We start from the raw sequence: 20,948 nt of genomic DNA, 5'->3' as shown, positions 1-20,948 counted from the left end.
ACTGATCAATGATGGTCTGAGCAGTATTGTGAAAGTCACCAAATTGTGCCTCCCAGCAAACCAGAGCATTTGGGTTTGTCATTGAATAGCCAAGCTCAAAACCTAGAAAAACAATCAGGTTCAATAATATTATGTTTGCACAAGTAAGATAACTGTTAAAAACAGAGAACCGGTGATGAGGTTTAGACCAGACTAGACAGTTAGCAAAGCTTGGGTCCCGTAAAACGATACGCAGCCGTCTGAAAAGTTCGCAGCCTGAACTCGAAAAAACGAAACTTTTCAAAAACAGTTTTGCCCTTAATACAGTAAAAAACACCATATTTATATACGTTTTGATAGATGCCAATTTCTAAAAAAGAAAGTACTTGTAGATGTACATTTGAATGTTATTAGGTGAAGTGTTAATATAATCCTAAGAAAATGAAGGTGAAAAACTGTATAATAATAATTAAATACTTATAAATTAATGAGGTAATCTTACAGTCCCATAAGCTGCCCTATAAAATCGACCTAGTCATCTAGAAATACCGCGTGGAAAAATAGTTTCAGAGGAGGAAGAGGGGTGTAACCCTTGCTCTGGATATAATGATAGACAGGGAGACAGCAAGATAACTTTCATTGGCCAAACAGTCATTTCATAAACTAGAAGTCAGAGCAGATACAGGTATTGCATGATCATGTTCTTCGGCTTGATTCCCGTTCATATGGTCTAACCCTATATAATAGCACAGGGTCGATTAACAGCTGACAATATTTAGCTAAAAAAGCGTTATGGATAAATTTGAAGATAATTTTGCCGTTTTCTTTTTCGTTTATATATATGGAAGAACTGACAACATTCAGAACGATATGCTGAAATTTATATTAAGAAAAAAAAAAAAAAATGCTGAGTAGCACTTTGCAAGCCATTTGAAAAACTATTTCGAGTTAAGGAGATTAATATACAATTTCAAATCTGATTTTTTTCATCTTTTTTTTTATGCATTTGTCTCTGATCAACAACGACAACAACCACTCAAAGGATATTAAAAACAGCTCGTACTTGCCAGTTTCAGTTTTCGAATCTAATGGCGTAGCAGGGACCTGTCGCCATGGCTTAAAGCATGATTTTTCGATACCTTGATCATTGCTATCGTAATCTACTCATGTGATACCTGGGTACTGATGGTGGATGACTAGTGTTGACTCGCAACATCTGTTTTAAAAGCCTACGTCGAATCTCCTGAATCAACTGCCTTGATAGACTCTCAAATTTCGAACTCCTCGAGCGCCTCCAAATCCGACATTCAATTCCCACAAAGATCCAGACTCAGCAACTTCAATGGCTCAGTAACTTACGTCAAATAAATCAAATTCGTCATTTTGTAAGCTTATTAAATTATTACCGTACTTAATATCCTTTACATAGTTAGAATACTTTATTAGTTACTTAGACAGAGCACTGATCTTTATGAGTAATTCAGTTCAAATTACGGGACAGATCTATAAGCCTTTTATAAGAGAAAATACACATATCGATCATGTTGGATTACAAGGTCCCACGAATTTCCATAAATCAAAATACGTATATTACTTGGTGCTTCCAAACATGTTAACATCCCTACATTAAAGGAATAAGTTAAATACAGTGGCATGCAAGGTCCTATGGTAGCAGTAATAAACATTTTTAAGTACCTCTTTTTGGTACTTCGAAATAACAAAATTAGCTAATCAACTTTGATAGTTAATTGTGTAGGTAACCGGTTTGTTTATAATATATTTGAACTATATATATATCATGCCATAGATACAAGGAGGTCCAGCCCAAAGTTCAGTGGGCTTCGAGAAACATACAAAAAAATTTTTTAGGACGCTATTTTTGAATGGGTTTCAGGGAAGCCCGCTACGACCATCTTAGTTGAAGATGTCAGGAGTGGGGATGGGGACTATTATTGATATGCATGAGTTATGACAAAGTTCTATTCAACATTTAGGGGGAAACAGAACAGCCTTCCATAAGTGAAAATATGCATATTGACCATTTCAACGCTTCTAAACATACTGACATGCTCATATTAAAAGAACCAATAAAATACAGAAGTAAAAATGGTCTTATGACCTTTCTTCAGTGGAAAAAAAAAATACGCATATCGATCATTTTGAAATTTCGAACGTCCTGAACCCTACATTAAAAGAATAAGGACAATTCCGTCGACAGCAAGGTCCAATGGCAGTAATAATGGAAAATTATCCAAACATTTCGAAATATTTGAGACAATACTTACCAAGGACAGCAAATTCAGAGAGGGAACTGTTACAAACGGTGTATGGTGCTTGATCCGGGTACAAATTACAAAGTGGGTTCCAAATGGACTTGTCTACTGTCTGATGATGGAGTATGTGGTGTCGATGACTGAAACGATTTCATTACATGAAAAATATGCATACACTTAAATGATGAAACTAAAAATAGCGTAGCGAAATTCAAATTCATTGGAATATGCAATACCGAAATTAAGCCACTATTATTTTCATCTCGGCAAACCAATGACTAGTTCCCGTAACCCTGAATATACCCTTTTTTGGTGAATCTTAAAGTCCAGGAAGAAAGTGGCTTACGATGGCCTTTTATTTCTTGGAGTCAGGAGGAGTCTAGTCTATTTTCGCTTTTTAAGGACTGATAAATAAAAAAAAAAAAAAAGAAACACACAAAAAGGACACTAGAAAAAAATGTTCAGGTAAATAAAATTACATAAACAGATTTGTACAAAAAAAACTAAAGAATCCCTGATTGTAGTATTCTATAACAACAGTATTTTTTTTTATTACTTACTTACTTAACTCCCATCCGGTCGGGTTGGCCGATTCGGGGCTACTCTTCAAACGGCATCACAATAATAATTCTGGTATGTCCCCCGTTTTGTTGCATCCCTCAGCAGTACCGGGAAGGTATGGTCAGAAAAGTCAAACTTTAAAATAGAGCCCAGAGACTTGAAGCATGCGGAGGCAAGAGTCAGGCGTCGTTTGATATCTTTTGAGGAGTCGTTTGTTAATCTCAGCACACTTCCTAGGTAAACAAACTGGTCAACCCACTCGATTTCCTCGCCCCGAATAGTGACTTCGGCGACGGAAAGGGGGACTAAACTCTGCGTGCCACGACGCTCTCATCATCTTGGGCTTGCTGACGTTTATCTTCATTCCAAAGGAACTAGCTGCGTCACCGATAGTGTTTGCATTGGATTAGAACTCCTTTGTTTTTCTATTCAGACGATTATTGTTATCAGCATATGCAAGTAGGTAAAAGAGGTATCCTCCCAAGACTCTTCCCGTGTTATTAGGGACAAGTGCAAGGACAATAGGAAAAAAGAGTGGATGAGAAGAGGCATCCTTGGAGAACACCTTTCTGTTCGTTTTTAGTTTTAATGCTGTTTCTTACTTTCATTTGAATTTTTTTTTCATATTTATTTTTTTATTGTTCTTTAAAAAAATGCTAAAAAATCCTGCACCCCCTTCATGAAAACATTCTTCCCCCACGACAAATTCCTCCATGGAAAGTTTTCCCCACATAGCCCCCTCCCATCAACCCCTCCCCCCAACAGAAAAATCCCCCTGAAAGTGTCTGTACACCTCCCTATAACCATTACTATGTGTAAACAATGGTCAAAGTTTGTAACTTGCAGCCCCTCCCATGGTGGAGTAAGTCATCCCCAAATACATAATTATTAGGTTTTTCGTGTATTTTGAATAAAATGGCTATCTCAGAATTTTGATCCGGTGACTTTAGGAAAAAATGAGCGTGGGAGGGGGCCTAAGTGCCCTTCCAATTTTTTTGTCACTTAAAAAGGGCACTAGAACTTTTAATTCACGTAAGAATGAGCCATCACACAACGTTCTAGGACCACTGGGTCGATACGATAACCCCTGGAAAAAAAAAAGAAAAAACAAAAAAATGAACACGCATCCGTGATCTGTCATGTGGCAAAAATTGCAAAATTCCACATTTTTGTAGATAGGAGCTTGAAACTTCTACTGCAGGGTTTTCTGATCCGCTGAATCTGACGGTGCGACTTTCGTTAAAATTCTACGACTTTTAAGGGATGTTTCCCCTATTTTCTAAAATAAGGCAAATTTTCTTAGGCTCGTAACTTTCGATGGGTAAGTCTAAACTTAATGAAACTTATATATTTGAAATTAGCATTAAAATGCGATTCTTTTGATGTAACTATTGTTATAAAAATTCCGCTTTTTAGAGTTATTGAGCCGAGTCACTCCTTACTACAGTTCGTTACCACAAACTGTTTGATCAAATGAAAGAAAGAGGTTAAATTGAAAACGAGCATATAAATTAACTGAATATAAGAAGGGCGGCTACCCCCTTCAAACCTCCAGTTAAGTAAAATTTTTATCACTATGCTTCAAGAATGAAAATACGCCATTGGTTTACAAAATAAAGTTTTCAATTCAAATATTTAGAAGAGCAATAGGTATAAAAAAAAGTTGCTAATACCAATGGTCTATATTTGTTACATTTTAATAAGCTTTCAATAAAGCAAAAGTTAAACCTTTCATTTCCGTGAAAGCATTGTCCAAAAGCACGCTAGACTTGAAATACTTTGTCCGTGAGGAACAGTGTTGTGCCAAGTACTTCTTTTTTTTTACTTAAGTACAAGTATCAAGTACTTCTCTAAGAATATACTTAAGTAATAAGTACTTTTGAAAAAGTACTTCAGTACTTAAATACTCAAGTATTTCGATTTTACTTGAATTTTACTTAAGGTATAAAAAAGAAAAAAAAATACAAAGAACATTCATTAAGGCCGTGATTAAGTGAACTTGAAAACATCGAGCTTCAGAATTGAAGTAAGGTTACCCTTCTGTCTTTTAATTCTCTAGAGATCGTCGATTGTCAAAACTTCAAATAGCACCAATTATCAAGTCTTGTCAAAGGTTTTGATTGACAGCTTCCTTTGGTGAGATGCTTCAGCCGAGAAATAATAATATATTTGACAGTGTCTTGCAAAGCTTGGTTACCGACCAAGGGAGATTAGAAAATGAGCAAAAGAGCACTATCATTCTCAAGTACAAAATGCCCATGTATATGCAACTGTGACGGCATGCATAGAATGCATTTTAAAATTTATTGTTTTTTCCACTTTATTTCCTAGGGATAGGCTATTTAAAATACCTCATTTCATTAATTCGAAACTAAACAGCGAACTTAGTTGAAAGCTTTCTTCGAGGATTCTTAGAAAACCAAAGTTTTCTTACAAATTAAATTAAAAAAAAATAAAACTGAAAGTAAGGAGTGACATTAAAACTTAAGACGAACAGAAATTACTTCGTATATGAAAGGGACTGCTTCCTCATGAACGCCCCGCTCTTTACGCTGAAGTTTTTTACTGTTTTAAAAAATAGAGTTAAGAGGAAGAGTCAGACTTTAGCGTGAAGACCGGGGCATTGATGAGGAGACAGCCGCTTTCATATATGAAGTAATTTCTGTTCGTTTTATGTTTTAATGTCACTCCTTACTTTCAGTTAAAAACACTTGTTTTTATTTAATTTAATTTCTTAACGTTTTTTAATCAATGCATGTTTTGATTTATGCTCTCCACAGATGAATAATTAAAACGAAATTTGGGTATTTATTTTTTTGGCTAAATGGGTTTCTCATAGTTTTGATCAAACGATTTTGAGAAAAAAATAGGAGCGGGGAAGGAGGTATAGTTACTCTCCGATTATTTGGTTACCTGAAAAGGCAACTAGAACTTTTAATTTCTTACGAATTTTTTTATTAGTAAAATTATTAGTAAAAATAAATTTTACTAGTTAAAGACATACGTAACTAACAAATTAGCTTACGTAAGGAACTTCTGTATTCTCACATTTTTGTTACATATATGAGGGGGGCTCACCCCCTCAACAGTACCTCCCTCTTCACACTAGAGCTTAAATTTTGTCCCGATTTCTTAAGAATGACCCCTGAATTACAAAAGCCGTAGAATAAATAGTTGAAATTCTAAAAATACTTTAGTGTAGAGAGCGAGGTATTAGGAGGAGGTGAGCCCCTCATATGCGTAATAATTTCTGTTCCTTTTAAGTTTTAATGCTGCTCCTCACTTTCAGTTGAAAAAACTTTGTCATATTTATTTTTTCATTGTTTTTTTTTTAATAATAGTAGGAAATCCTGCGCTCCCTTCATGGAAATTTTCTTCCTCCATGAAAAGTTTCCCCAGCATATCCCTCTCTTCTCAACCCTGCCCCAGACCAAATGAAAACGCCCCTGAAGACGTCTGTACACTTATAAGGATTTAGTTATAAGGATTTCCGACTACGCTGAATAAAATGGCTATCTTAGAATTTTGATCCGGTTACTTTGGAAAAATAATTAGCGTGGGACGGGGGCCTAGGTGCCCTCCGAGATTTTGGTCACTTAAAAAAGGCACTAGAACTTTTCATTTCCGTTAGAATGAGCCCTTTTGCAGCATTCTAGGGCCACTGGGTTGATACGATCACCCCTGAAAAAAAACAACAACAAATAAACACGCATCTGTGATCTGCCTTCTGACAAAAAATACAAAATTCCACATTTTTGCAGATAGGAGCTTGAAATTTCTACAGTAGTTTTCTATGACTTTTAGGCAGATCACGGATGCGTGTTTATTTGTTTTTTTTTTGTTTTGTTTTTTTTTCCAGGGGTGATCGTATCCACCAAATTGTCCTAGAATGTTGCGAGAGGGCTCATTCAAACGGAAATAAAAAGTTCTAGTGTCCTTTTTAAGCGACCAAAAAAATTGGAGGGCACCTAGGCCCCCTCCCACGCTAATTATTTTCCCGAAGTCAACGGATCAAAATTCTGAGATAGCCATTTTATTCAACGTAGTCGAAAAACCTTATAACTATGTCTTTGGAGACGACTTACTCCTCCATAGTCTCCGTGGGAGGGGTTACAAGTTAAAAACTTTGACCAGTGCTTACATATAGTAATGGTTATTGGGAAGTGTACAGGTGTTTTCAGGAGAATTTTTTGGTCGGAGAGAGGGGTCGAAAAGAGGGGGATATACTGGGGGAACTTTCCATCGAGGACTTGGTCATGGGGGAAGAAAATTTCCATGAAGGGAGCGCAGGATTTACTAACATTATTAAAAAAAAACAATGAAAAAATATATATGAAAAAGTTTTTTTTCAGCTGGAAGTAAGGAGCAGCATCAAAACTTAAAACGAACAGAAATTATTACCCATATGAGGGGCTCACCTCCTCCTAATACCTCGCTCTTTACGCTAAAGTATTTTTAGTAATGTCAACTATTTATTCTACGGCTTTTGTGATTCAGGGGTCATTCTTAATTAATTGGGCCAAAATTTAAGATTTAGTGTAAAGAGAGAGGTACTGACGACGGGGTGAACCCTCTCATATGTGTAATAAAAATATGAGAATAAAAAATTCTTCACGTAAGCTAGTTTATAAGTTACGTATATCTTTTACTTATAAAACCATTCGTAATAAATTAAATTTCTAGTTGCCTTTTTTTATTAACCAAAAAATTGGAGGGCAACTAGGCTTCCTCCCCCGCTCTTTTTTCCCAAAATCATTCGATCAAAATTATGAGTAAGCCATTCAGCAAAAAAAAAAAAAAAAAATTCTAATTTTGTTTCAATTATTACTCTGCGGAGAGCCAAAATCAAAACATGCATTTATTCAAAAACATTCAGAAATTAAATAAAAAAACAAGTTTTTTCAACTGAAAGTAAGGGGCGACATTAAAACTTAAAACGGACACAAATTACTTCGTATATAAAAGGGGCTGCTTCCTCATCAACGCCCCGCTCTTTACGCTAAAGTTTTTTACTGTTTTAAAAAGAAGAGTTGGGAGAAAGAGTCAAACTTTAGCGTAAAGAGCGGAGCGTTGATGAAGAAGCAGCCCCTTTTATATACGAAGTATTTTCTGTTCGTTTTAAGTTTTAATGTCGCTCCTTACTTTCAGTTGAAAAAACTTGTTTTTTTATTTAATATATTTAAAATCAGCATTAAAATGCGATTCTTTTGATGTAGCTACTGGTACCAAAATTCCATTTTTTAGAGTTTCGGTTACTATTGAGCCGGGTTGCTCTTTACTACAGTTCGTTACTACGAACTGTTTGATAAAGTTGGAGGACAAGCAATATAAACAAAGGTATTTTATTTCAAATGACAATACAATTAAGTATGTAACTACAAAGAAGGATAGAATGTAAGGAAAATGAATTTTCCTGTTACCGGTACTAGACGATTAATCTTATAAGTACGGCTCTTGTATTGGAACCCCCTGTGGAACTTTGGGATCAAAGCATCAATGAAGAATCCTTTCAGCTTGGGAAAAATCTTTTCGGTCCAAAAGCCTGGATTGCGGTCTATCTTTTCAATGTAGAAGTCTTTCTGGGTAAAAATCATGAAAAAGCAAGTATATAGCTGAGCACATTCAAGCTGACTGATTGTACTTGGTAAAAGTAGTCGTGGCCTCGTTTGGGGTTGACCAGTCCATTCTTTCCAACTTCCATGCAATAGTCCGCCTTAGACTCTTTTCGGTTCTTTATCCACTAGCCTATCCCCAAATTTCTCGCACTTTCGCAGTTCCATACCTCGCTTTGATTTAATTTTCCCCATGATTTCGGCTTTGTGTGCATAACTTTCCTGAAGGCTCCTGACTATTTCTCATTTCTATATTTCTTCATTGCATTGAAATAATTTATGAAAATTTCACACTATTAACAAGCAGCTGATTATTCCAGCTTGTCATTTTCGTCTTTAGGGGTTATTATCGGCGATCTGAAACGATTCTTTATGGCAACCGACTTGTAAAAATTTCAGGTAGCTGAAAATATTCTAGGGGACTGTTAGAAAACAGGAAAATACATCAAAAAATGGTTCCAGTCATCTTATAGGTTATTGTCTTCTGCACATGATAGTACCAATTTTGTTCCAAAAGCAATATCCTTCATAGAGTACACTTGTGAAAAATACCTAGACATTTTCTAAGATTTCTAAGCAATTAGAGGAAATAGAACAAAATCCTTTCAAACATTTTGTAGCATCTTCAAGAAGCTATGGCCTGATATTAAAAGCGGCATCTTCCGCCAATGAATACTTGAGTACTTTTTAAATATAAATTTTCAATTTAACATGGGATTTTCGAGTTCCATCAGTTCACTTAATCACCCCCTTAAAGCTTCATAATAACTTTTAATTTCTTTCTTGCTCCTTTCAACAGCAGAAGCTTTTCAAACATTCCAATTCCGAGCATGTTTCTTTTTGGAGTAAAATTTTTATCACCTACCAAAAAAAAGTCGTTGTGCTGGTGCAGACGAAGGAATGATACAGTACTTCCTGAAAACTTTCATTACCCTTGGGTAAACTTTTAGCACAGATAGTTCCTTTCGCCTTTCAGTCAAATATGACAAAACCTTCACAGAAGTGGTTTCACGGCCACGGTTGCCAGAATTATCATGAGTAGTTTCTTCATCGCTAAGATCAAAGTATTCATCTCCAGACAAAAAGCCACCTTTATAAGCCTCGTAAGTACTTCTAAAATCTTCGACCTTTTTCGCTTCGTCTACCAAGAGTTCAACTGCTACATCCTTCTGGTTATCAGGAAACTACTTTAATTTGAAATAAGGATGACTTGCCGTGGCAGTAGCATAGTCTCTTGCATGAGAGACCCACAAGTAGAGCATGTACCAAAGGCTGGCTGACTTTCGCCAAATCTTTCAGCTCTTTGAGCTTCCTTTCAAGTGATTTGTTTGTAGGATAGATAGTACCGAAGTAGCACTTTTCCTCCACCTGAAGAATGTCCAATGCCACTGCTACTGGCTCCATAATTTTCATATATTCTTCAAGAATTTCAACATCACGAGAAGTTAGCCTTGGTTTTTGCAAAGCATCACATACGTTAGCAAGCTTTCCAATTTTGTGACAATCCATCAAACGTTCGACAGTTTCATACTTTGAGTGCCACCTGGTTACCACAGGTCTTATAAGCTGTTTGTCATATACCCTTTTCACAGCATCAACAGCTTTTGAACTCTTATTCACGGCATCCCAGAGAGCAATACACTTCAAAAAAGCGGCGTGGTACTGCCTCTTATATCACAGAGGAATATCACTGCAGTATCACAGAGGGCTTTATCAACATCGGTGGATCCAAGCAGGTTAAGTGTGTGGCTGACACACCTGAAGTGTGGAGGAAGTTGGAAATACTCGGGGTCGTCATGAGAATCGAGTATCTCTCCAACTTTTGTAAAAGAGAATGAGCAATTCTGGCCTGCTTCATCTTCATTTTCTTTATTAATGTCTTGGATATCTTCATCGGAAACCATCGGATATTCTCCGAATGCCTTACTAAAGTTGGAGGCGTTATCGGTCAAAATCCCTCGTTCCTTTTTATCAATTGCAATTTTGTACCTGGCAAATACGCCATTCAGTTGTTCAGCAATTCATAAGTGTGTGAGCCCTTGAACCGGCAACAAGCAAGGACATAAAATTTCCATTTTAAATCCTCGTTGAGCAAGTGTGCAGTCATTCCCGAGTAGCTTTTGTTGTTGGCAGACCAAATGTGTGTGGTCAGCGACATGTAGTCGGTGAGTTCAAAATCACGAACCATATCTTAAATGCACTTCAAAAACTTAGCTTCAATTTGCACAGCTAAAGCTTTTCTTCGTGGAACCTTTGCACAAGGTGCAAGACCTATTATCAGATTTTGAAGACGGCTTCTCAACAGTGTACGGGGGTCGTATCTCGTCCATAATGTAGTCCAGTGCGAAAGAATTCACTTTTGACTGTGTCAGTTTCTACGGTCTCGCAGCAAAGAAATCTCCCTTAACTTTTTTAGAAGGTGAGCTATAATCAGGGCCAGCATTATCTTCAGCTTCAGACGATCCCGAAAGTGAGCCTACAAGTTCACTAGTCTCTTTGCTACTTGATTTCCTCTTGTTCTTACTGTTTATCACATTTATCACAAAAAAACTGTCTGTTCAATATATATAGTAGTTCCGCCATGATAGCGTCCTTTTTTGAAATTTCGCGCCGGGCCGCGAGCCGCTGTTCTCAAAAACTAAAATCCATTCATCCACTAATATATAGGAAGTTCAATTCATTGCATCGCCCTGCGTCATGCCGGTATAATTTTCTGTGCCATGAAGAAAGTACTTGAGTATTTAAGTACCCTTAAGTACTTTAATTTTTTACTTAAGTATAACTATTAATTACTTTAGAAATTTTTTACTTAAGTAGAGTACAAGTACTCATATTTTTTACTTAAGTAATTACTTAGGTACTTTTACTTAAGTATTTCCCAACACTGGTGAGGACAAGGGTTCGAATCCTAGTGTCGCTGGTTATTTGGTTTGGGACGGGGGTCAGTGGCGTGACTGTAAGTTCAGCTGAGTTGATCCAGCTCTAAATGGGTACCTGGAGAAATATGGGGGATGTAAAAAAGAAGGGTGTGTGAAAGAATAAAAACGGAATGCGCAGTTTTGTCGCTGTAGCTTCTCAGGAGCTGGAAGGTAATATATAAGGGCTTTGGTGTTTTAAAATGATTGGCATCCCCAGAATTTTCACTGCTATTTTTGTGGCTTTGTATAGGCCAAATCACGGTTTCGGGCACAAAAGGAATGAAAATGGAACCTCGCTTTGGCACAACCTTTTTAGTCTCTTAAGAACGTCCATAAAGCTCAAAATTTTATGGCTCAATATCTCTCAATATTTTATGGCCCTTGTCTCGACAACAACAATAATAATAATAATAATAAAAAAAAACATCCTCGTCCATCCTAGGATAATCACGAAGTTTAATATTTCTTCAGATAAAGAGATAATGGTCTACGATTATCAGATACGTTCAATTCAACGAGACAATTTCCATCAAGATCACACCAGTCTTTGGTGGTGTTTTTCCCACACCCCTACTTCTAAAGTCATGTAATTTTGTTTGTGCTAATAACTTTTCATTGGTCAATGTAAAAATAGAATTGTTTACATATTTGTAGTCAATAAAATCAGCAAATTTATTTGATATATATTGCTATGAAAATTCAATTCTGAGGGTTTAGCGATCTAAAGACAAGGGTTATGACCCCTCCCCCGGTCGTCCACCATATACCTGTATAAAACTGCAAGATTAAAGTTCAGTTTACAAGTCAATTATACTTCACTAAGAAGCAAAACACTTCAAAATATTTTTACGCAAAAACACTTGCTAGTTAAATGTACACGTCCAAAAATTTTCAATGACAAAGTGTTTCATCTGATTTTTATCAAAATTCACTTCGCTTCTCATTTTCTTTTGCCCAACAATACATTGTTGTTGAACGTTGAAGAATTAGACATAGAAAATTAGCAAAAACGATATAAAATGAAGTTCCTTTAAAATAAATACAAAGAAAGAAGAAATAAATACGTTTTTAAAACGTATATACTAACAGTTTTTACAAATATTAAAAGAGACTGATTGTTTTAAACACCATGGCTACCGTTGAGAATTTAACAATATCACAGTATCCGCTACTAATAAAATCCCCGAGTTTGAAAAAAAATCATAAGGGATTAAATAATAGTAATATTTTTATTCAATACACTTTTTAGGGTAACGCGTAATATGCGTACTTTTCTTACGATTCAAAGCTCAGGATTGAAATTCCAAGATCTTTCGAAAATCCTAAGAAGTGCAGCTTTATTAAAACCACATTGGTTACTACATAAATATTTATCGCAAGTAGGTTCGGTATCCGCGATGCAAAAATGTGTTCACCTCACTCTCAGCCTTCTAAATCCTACGTGAAGATCTTGAAGGGTTACCCTACAGATCTTGAAGTTCTGTAGGGTAAATTAGCAAAATGGTTGGAAATAATAAAATGTGGATTTACCTGAAAGTTCCTCTTTCGACGTCTTGGCCACTAAGTCGCACATGGATCCCTTCACGAAGAAGAGAACCAAAAGCCATTGCTTCAGCTAACGCCCAGTCAACACTTCGATGCTCAACCATGTCCATTCTAGATCTCAAGATACGCTCGATACCTACAAAGTAGTAGTTTTAGTCTTTGGTTTGTAAAGCGTTGAAACAACCTTCCAAACAAACTGCTATTATTTGTCCAAAGTTTCTTGCACCACGAAAGAAATTAAAAATCAGACATTCTAAGTGCCAATATACTCTACCCGATTTTAACGTTTCAAATACCAAATTTTTGTTTCCATCGTTTTCTTTCCCTATGAACTATTTTTTTTTTCAATACCAAATAAACATCGAAACTTTCAAGGCCAGATAATTCAATTGAATCAAAACTGTAATAAAATAAAAAACAGTTTTTATTTTCCTTAAATATATTTCTTATATCTGAACAAATACTCAGATTTTCTATCCTTACCAGACACGAGCCGTCAAACTTAAATTCGAATTCGCCACTGTGATAACTATAGTGTGTGGTGGCGTAGGCAAGTACAGGCTTTGAGAAAGTCGGATTCTCCCCATCCTTAACTAGAATTACAAAACGATATTCACATTTTGCATTTCAAGATATTACTATGAAAAGTCCTTTTTCATATTATTGAGAGAAAGAAGGATTGATCGGAAAATTCAGTTCGGGTAACTTCAAACCTCCAGGTCCACAGACAAGCATCTTCCTAGACTCAAAATTTGGCTTTACATCCATCCCTGGAAGATTCATTCACCTAGCCCACACTTTGCCCCGACAGGAAAAAGCCAGGTTGTTCATGTGTTTAATGTACTAGGACAAATCCAGATATGGATATATGGCCGAAATAAGGGAATAAAAAAATCGACCTGAAGTCAACATGGCTTCTAAAGAAAACAAAAACCCTATTTTTGATTGTGAAAATTACGAACTCAAAATAAATTTACAAAATTCCTTGTTTTAAGATTGGCTTTCAAGCTTTAACTGCTGGTTCTGAACTTACATTTCTTAAAACCCGGCTTAATTATTTTTTTATGTTGATTACTATCGGACAAGTTCCAAACGTGAGAGTGGACACGTGGGGTCCCCCTTGATGAGTTTATAAATGTGAAGAGAGTTGGCGGTTAACCTTCACGTTACTCTTTTGTGGTGCTTAGCAGCAAATATTCATTTCCATAAAACTAGTATTTAAACAAACTGCAATATTCATGATGCCCCGTTAATTATATCTAATTTAAATTACACATTGATAGCGATGTTAATCTTTCCGAAGTAATGCATACCTTTTCTACTGATGAAAAAGTTTGACTAATACTTCATGTCTACCTAAGGCTAAAAAGCACTCTTCATGAGACTTGGCCTTTTTAAAGAAATCATCAACGGTATTACTTAAAATTATACTGTATTTGTTTTTTTTTTATTGTTTGTGAGTGACGATACAGCGTGTACATAACGTTCGGATGGCACCCTAACACATCAGAAACGTCACGACACATCTAATATGCGTAATAAAAAGATACAAAACAAACAAAAAGCTATATACGCTAAAAACAGCAACATATTATTACCTTTCTCTAACATTACCCGATATCTTTTTTTATATTTGACTTGACTTTATGCTTTAAAAATGTCTGATATTTTATTTAACCACTGAAGAAAAAAATTATTATTTTTTTCTATAAGAAAATTTCTCCCAAAGTTAAAGCCAAAATTTACGCTAAAGTGAGGCTATAAAAATGTCCATCTATTTTTATTGAATAAAAAGAAAAACGTTTTTTTTAAGCATTTCATCCTTTATTTATCAAATTTGAGACTCTAATTTTTATTTATTTTATCAAATTTTGACAAAAGGCTGACAAGGAAAGAAGTTTTTAAAAACATTGTAATTTTGCTAAAGAAGAAACTATAAAAACTTTTCAGGTAAAAAATACTTCATCCACTGAGAGCAAGCACATAAAAGCAATCTTTATGGAACTTCATCACTAACCATTTTATTAAAATACCATTTTTGATTTAATTTTGATAACTTTCTTTAGACAGATCGCGATAATTAACTCTTAATGTTAAAAGTTTAAAAGAATCATCTACCACGGGTGAAAAATTCAGCAATGCTCTAGATAGGGTCTTCAAAATGAAGCCATATTTAAATTTTTCATATATGTATATTGAATATCTAGATCATACAATAGTTAATCCATGGTTCAGATAATTTTCAAAACTACGCTGCCTTTCCGTGACGATAAATAAAGGTTCAAACAGGGATAAAATCCTTTTAATAGACAGTGATAAATTTGACAAAAATACTAGATATTTCGGTCACATATGCAGTGATCGTTGTCAGTAGTAATACTAAACTAAAACAACTAAAAACAATAATTTATATACAAAACAAAATAAACTACATATTGTTTAATAATCTTATGCTTTCCAAAGCAAAAACGGAAGCTAGTCTCTTTGACCTTCTTGGATCGGGTCCGTTAGCATTGAATCAATTGAACTTTACTCTATATGATTTTAATAAATTATCATAAATAGAGTTCAAACCAAATTCACCGTTGTACCTATTTCAGGCTCTATTATGGCTCTATTTATTACTATTATGGCTATTTATCACTGTCTATTAAAAGGATTTTAATCCTATTTGAACTTTTACTTACGATCCATGGTTAGGGGGTAAAGTTGCAGAAGAAAGCTGTAATTTATAAATTCTATTATGAATGAGGTAGTGCCATCTATTGAACTTCCGAGATAAAAATTTATTTTCCATGAAAAAACATGCTAAAAGTAAACAGATTATTTTATAGTTAATTTTAACCAAGATCCTGGACAGTGAAGCGGAAATCCTGAATCCCAGCAAAAAAACCCTCAATTTTACGAAACTTTCTATAATAGTGATTGAAGATTCCTTAAAATTAAGCAACATGGCGATTCTGATTACTTCGATCCCAGCAAAAAGCTTTGATTTTATTTTAATCTCGCTATTTTCATTTTGTCGGTTTACAATATTACCTCATTATGTATAAAACTAGAATCATCAATCAGTAATGGAAAATTTACCAAACTTTAGATAAGAGTTTCACCATAAAAACTTACATGCAAATTTCCTAGAGTCAACAGTAAATAGTTACAAAAAAGTAGAAATTAAAGATTCTATTGTATTTAAGACGACACCATCTATTCATTGTACGGTATTATTTTCTTCCCTCAAAATCAGAAGAAAAAAGCAGAGATAATAGGAAAATAATTATCATAAATAGTCTAAAAATCTTGGCTAAATAGTCTTGACTAAAAAGCCCATGATGTCTAACAGAATAGGAATACAATATGGCAAACTTAAATAAGATCCTTTAAATTGAAGCGACCTGGCAACTGTGATTCCTTATCCAGAAAGAAAATTTTACCTTTGTGAATAACAAAGCCAGCAGCATTGGGTGGTGGCTGAGAAAAGCGTTTGCCAATATGATCCAAAGTTTCTTCATGAACTCCAGTTGTCGACATTTTTAATGGATCTTTTCCTTCAAAAAATCCGGACCAGGGTGAATCCAGCCAATCCTTATACCTGATCTGCTTTTCGTTCTGGGAATTCACATAAGACTCTTCGCAGATTTTGTCGTATTTCAAACGAATATCCTGGGATAGAACATAGTTTGTCAAATGTTACTGAAGAAAATGAGTGGTCACAAGATAGTTCCAAGGACTATCATACCGTTAAACATTTACAATACATTTGCAAATGAGGAGTGACAAAAACAAAATAGATATTTTTTAAATTTCTTGCTCATTATTTTTTTTTTATTCCAAGTTGGAACAAAAATGAAAAAAACAAACAAAAAACAAACAAACCAAATCATTTCTGAAGCAAAAGCTTTTAATGGATCTAATTATGTAACTGAAAGTAAACCAATATCACATTCCACGATAATTCTAACCCTTCCTTCCGAAAAAAAAAAAAAAATCATTCTAGAGTTAAAACCAAGCCCATAGTTGATTACATGACTGTTCAATAGATGTCAAACATTTATTAACAAAAGGGTTTTTTTTGCAGTGAATGTAGACAGGGTGAACTATGATTAGGGATAGATAGATAGATAATTTTTTATTTGCAACAATTCCTTTCCGCACTCCTACGGCTCTCATCATGATTGCAGTGGCAGCTGCAACGTAGTAAAGAACGAAGCACGGCCCATAGTAACAAAAATTAAATAAGGCTTCTAAAAAGAATTGGCTTTATAACGCTCTAAAAAAAAACGCTTTTAAAAATAACGCTTTAAAAATTCTTTTAAAAAGAATTTTAAAATGAGAAAAAACTACTCTTTGTGGTTAATTTAGGAATGCCAACTCTTATCACGATTGATGTTAATCATAAAATGTGATTTTGAAAACAAATTTATGGGAATAAAAAAAAGTGGCCTGAAAACTCAAAGGGTAATATCTTTTTTTGTGCATGGGATGCACTGACATGTCTTCTTTTTTTCCTTTTTTTTTTCTCTACTGCTAGTGGAGCACTGGAATATCACAGTGACTTGTATAAGGGCTCATTTGAAAGGTAATTTATAGAACCAGTGCCTTTTGTAATTAGCTACAGATAATATTTAACTGGAATATATTAAGAACCTAACTGTTGAGAGCAATTAAATCAACAAAGCCATCAAACGTATTTTTTTTTATAGTATTTCAGTTTCTCTGCATAATCCCTGGAATTAGAGCGTCAAAAGGGTCAACTGTAAGACATGGCGTCTTCCTTTTAAAAATAAAACTTCAGATTACAGATTAGACTGTTGTAATTTTTATTTCTGGAGTTTTTGTGACATTATTTCTCACCCATATAAATTATACTGAAAATAAAATTGAAAACATAAAATATAAAATAAAATATAAAATAATTATATTGAAAATATATTGAAAATAAAACAGGACCTGATCCCCATTTTAAGAACGAGTATTTATGTAGTTCATGGGTAAATCGTCAGGACTTCGGATATTTAAAGGACTTGCAACCATTTTCTGCGGGAGCCGGCGCCCGCCCCGCCCCCAGGAAAATTCCCCCGAACTTCAAAATTCAAGACTCGTACTTTCATATTTTACTCAATGCTCATTAAAACTACCCCTAGTTTAAAAATCAATTATAATGCATATTAAGGTATTAGTTAATAAAACCTTCCAGGTTCGCAGTTAATTCGCATTACAGCTGAAGAAAATGCCAATTGAATTGCAATTTCCACCCGGAACACACTCATCATTTTGTGAGTACACTTACATCCATTTCTTCCTTGGTAACAATCCCTTCTTCAAGTAGTTGGCCAACATACTTTTCAAGAACATTTTTCGTTTGCTTCACCTTCTTATACATCAACGGCTGCGTGAACATCGGCTCGTCAATTTCGTTGTGTCCATTTCTTCGATAAGATACCTAAAAATTATGAGAATGATCAATGTAAGAAATTGAATTTAAATATAATACGAAATTATTCTCACAGGCTCTAAAATGAAGCATTTCAATTTTAATGCTGTCGGTCAAATAAGTATTTCGAGGTATATGCCGATTAGAAATATTCTTATTACCACCGAAGAAGAGAAAAGTGACAAAGAATATACAACGGTTGCAACGCTATTGTGCTGCCAATAGTAAAGGCCATACGGCTCCAATGCTTTATTATATTTTTTTCCCAGAGGCAATTCATATGGAAGAGGTCGTCGCGTAAACTTCGGAGGGCGACCATTGATTGGAAATCGGAAGTTCTAGTGCCCTTTTTAAGATTCAAAAGTGACCGGAGGGGAGCTAGCCCCCCCCCCCCTCAACGCCTTTTTTCCCAAAAGCATCCGATAAAACTTTTGAGATAGCCAATGGTTAAAAATAGTTCAAAGATCATATAACAAAAACTCAAGTGGTGACAAAACCCCCAGGGCAAGGGGACAGGCATTGTAAGTTATGCCCTGGGTGTATATATGGTTCTTATGGAAGGAATATTACCTTAAAAGTTAACAGAGGCCATCTACTCCCACCCCCTCGGACACAAATACGAGGGGTTCGGACACAAATCTTATAGAAGAGATGTCGAATAAGTTTCCCCTTCCACCCAACCTTCTTTTCTCCAAACGTGTCCAATGATTTTTTTTTATATAGCTATTTTGTTCAGAATAGACCAAAGATAATATAACCAAAACTCCAGGGATACAACAGCTCCCCTCCGCCCCAAAATCCGGGGGCAGGTGTCACAAAATGTGCCTGGAGGCATATAAAGTTATTACGGACGGGGATTATTCAATTGTTAATCATAATTTTTAGTGCTCTTCTCAAGAGTCAAAAGTGATCGGAAGGCAATTAGCCTCCTAAAGGCCCTTTTCCCCCGGATACATCCAATAAAAAATTTTGAGATAGCTATTTTGTTAAAAACAGCATCAAAATAGCTTAAAGATCAAATCACAAAAATTTCAGGGTCGACACATCCCCCAGAGCCCGAGGGCAAGTGTTGTAAGCTATGCCCCGAGGGCATACAATTTTTCATATAAGGCGTGGTCGTATAAAATTCAGAGATGGCTCGTTTCAATGGAAATCGAAAGTTCTAGTTACCTTTTTAAGAATCATCAAAAGTGATCGGAGGGTATCTACCACCTCACCACGCCTTTTTCTCCAAATACATCCGATAAAAATTTTGACATAACCATTTTGTTCAGAATAGTCCAAAATTCAAATTACTGTAAATTAGGGGTTGAGAAATCCTCCGTAGCGCCCGGGACAAGAATTATAACTTATGCAAGTTGCAAGTTCTTAAGCATCAAAAGCAGTCAAAAAGTAACAAGCCCCCCCCCCCTTGTGCCTTTTTTCTCCAAATTCATCTTATCAAAATCTTGAAATATCCATTTTGTTCAAAAAAGTCAAAAATTCCAATTACTATAACTTAGGGGTTGAGAAATCTTCCCTAGCCCCTGGGGCAAGGATTGTAACTTATGTAAGTTGCCAACTATTAAAATATAAGGTTCTGTGGAAGGAGAGGTCGTATTAACTTTGGAGGGGATTCATTCGATTGGAGATTGAAACTTCTAGCTCTTTTTTTAAGAGTCAAAAATGATCAATGGCCAACTAGCCCATGCTCCACTTTCCCAAAGGGCATCCGGCCAAAATTTGGAGATAACCATTTTGTTCAAAACAGTTCAAAGGCCAAATAACTACGCTTCTGGGGTTGACCCCACCAACAGCAATGGGGAAATGGCTCTGAGTTACGGAACTTAATTATTGTTAATTTGTTTACTTTGATACTTTGATAAACAAGAGTATGGCTACTGCCCGTTTCCCAAACGGTAAAAATATAATTTTCGTACTTGGAATTATCATTCTCTTTCTTAAGTGAATACAAAGTTCTGCAAAATTAATTTACGTTTTCTTTGATTATAATGCTTGAGAGATAAGAATTCAAAGAAAAGTGAGAATTGGATTAAAGATTGGTTGTTAGACCGCGGTCGTCTTCAGGGAATAGGGATTACGCACTTCTAATGAATGGTGTCTTCACTACAAACAATAGTATAGTTACTACTCGTTTCTTTGACGGTAAAAGTATAATGCCAACTGCGTCTTTGGCGCTTTACTAAAAGGAATTATATTACAAATATTTTCTTTTGTTCTTATTACAACATTGAAAAAAATGAAAATTGCAGTGAAACCAGACCAAGATTTACCAATAGGCCCACTAGGCTCAGCGGCTTTCACTATTCCCGAAGTTTTGGGGATTTCCCCGAAAATATTGGATTAAGCTTAAAACGAACAAAAATATTTTTACTATTGAGGTATAAACAAACAATAGTTAATAATTTAAATAAGTTAATAAATTATAAAACAAGTGAAACTTAATGCAAATGAGCTTGAAACAACTTGAAACGAACAAAAATCTCTACAAAGAAGAGTGTGGGTTTTGTCTCCTTTTTTCACTGTAAAAGTCTAAAACCTACTGCGTCATTTTAGGAGTCAATTCTTCTGATCTTAAGTTTAATATTTCTTTTACTTTTCTTTAAAAACCTTCTGTTTCGGAAAGTTT

At 35.2% G+C, this 20,948-nt stretch overlaps 1 protein-coding gene across 1 annotated transcript in view; it reads right to left on the bottom strand.

The window, feature by feature from the left end:
- The window catches only part of LOC136036536 (2-oxoglutarate dehydrogenase-like, mitochondrial), a 24,958-nt gene extending 6,609 nt beyond the window's left edge, over window positions 1-18,349 (bottom strand). The window contains exons 1-5 of the mRNA XM_065718841.1: window positions 18,176-18,349; window positions 16,320-16,548; window positions 12,874-13,024; window positions 2,265-2,392; window positions 3-102 (exon numbers count right to left, since the gene is read on the bottom strand). Coding sequence (XP_065574913.1) covers window positions 3-102; window positions 2,265-2,392; window positions 12,874-13,024; window positions 16,320-16,548; window positions 18,176-18,286 — 719 coding nt within the window. The 5' untranslated portion in view covers window positions 18,287-18,349. The remainder of the gene's footprint in view (window positions 1-2; window positions 103-2,264; window positions 2,393-12,873; window positions 13,025-16,319; window positions 16,549-18,175) is intronic.
- Window positions 18,350-20,948: the final 2,599 nt, after the last annotated feature.

This window comes from Artemia franciscana, chromosome 15 (assembly GCF_032884065.1).
Source record: "Artemia franciscana chromosome 15, ASM3288406v1, whole genome shotgun sequence".
Taxonomy (NCBI): domain Eukaryota; kingdom Metazoa; phylum Arthropoda; class Branchiopoda; order Anostraca; family Artemiidae; genus Artemia; species Artemia franciscana.
The sequence above is the reverse complement of the archived record's forward strand: the minus strand, read 5'-3'. Positions and strand labels throughout refer to the sequence as shown.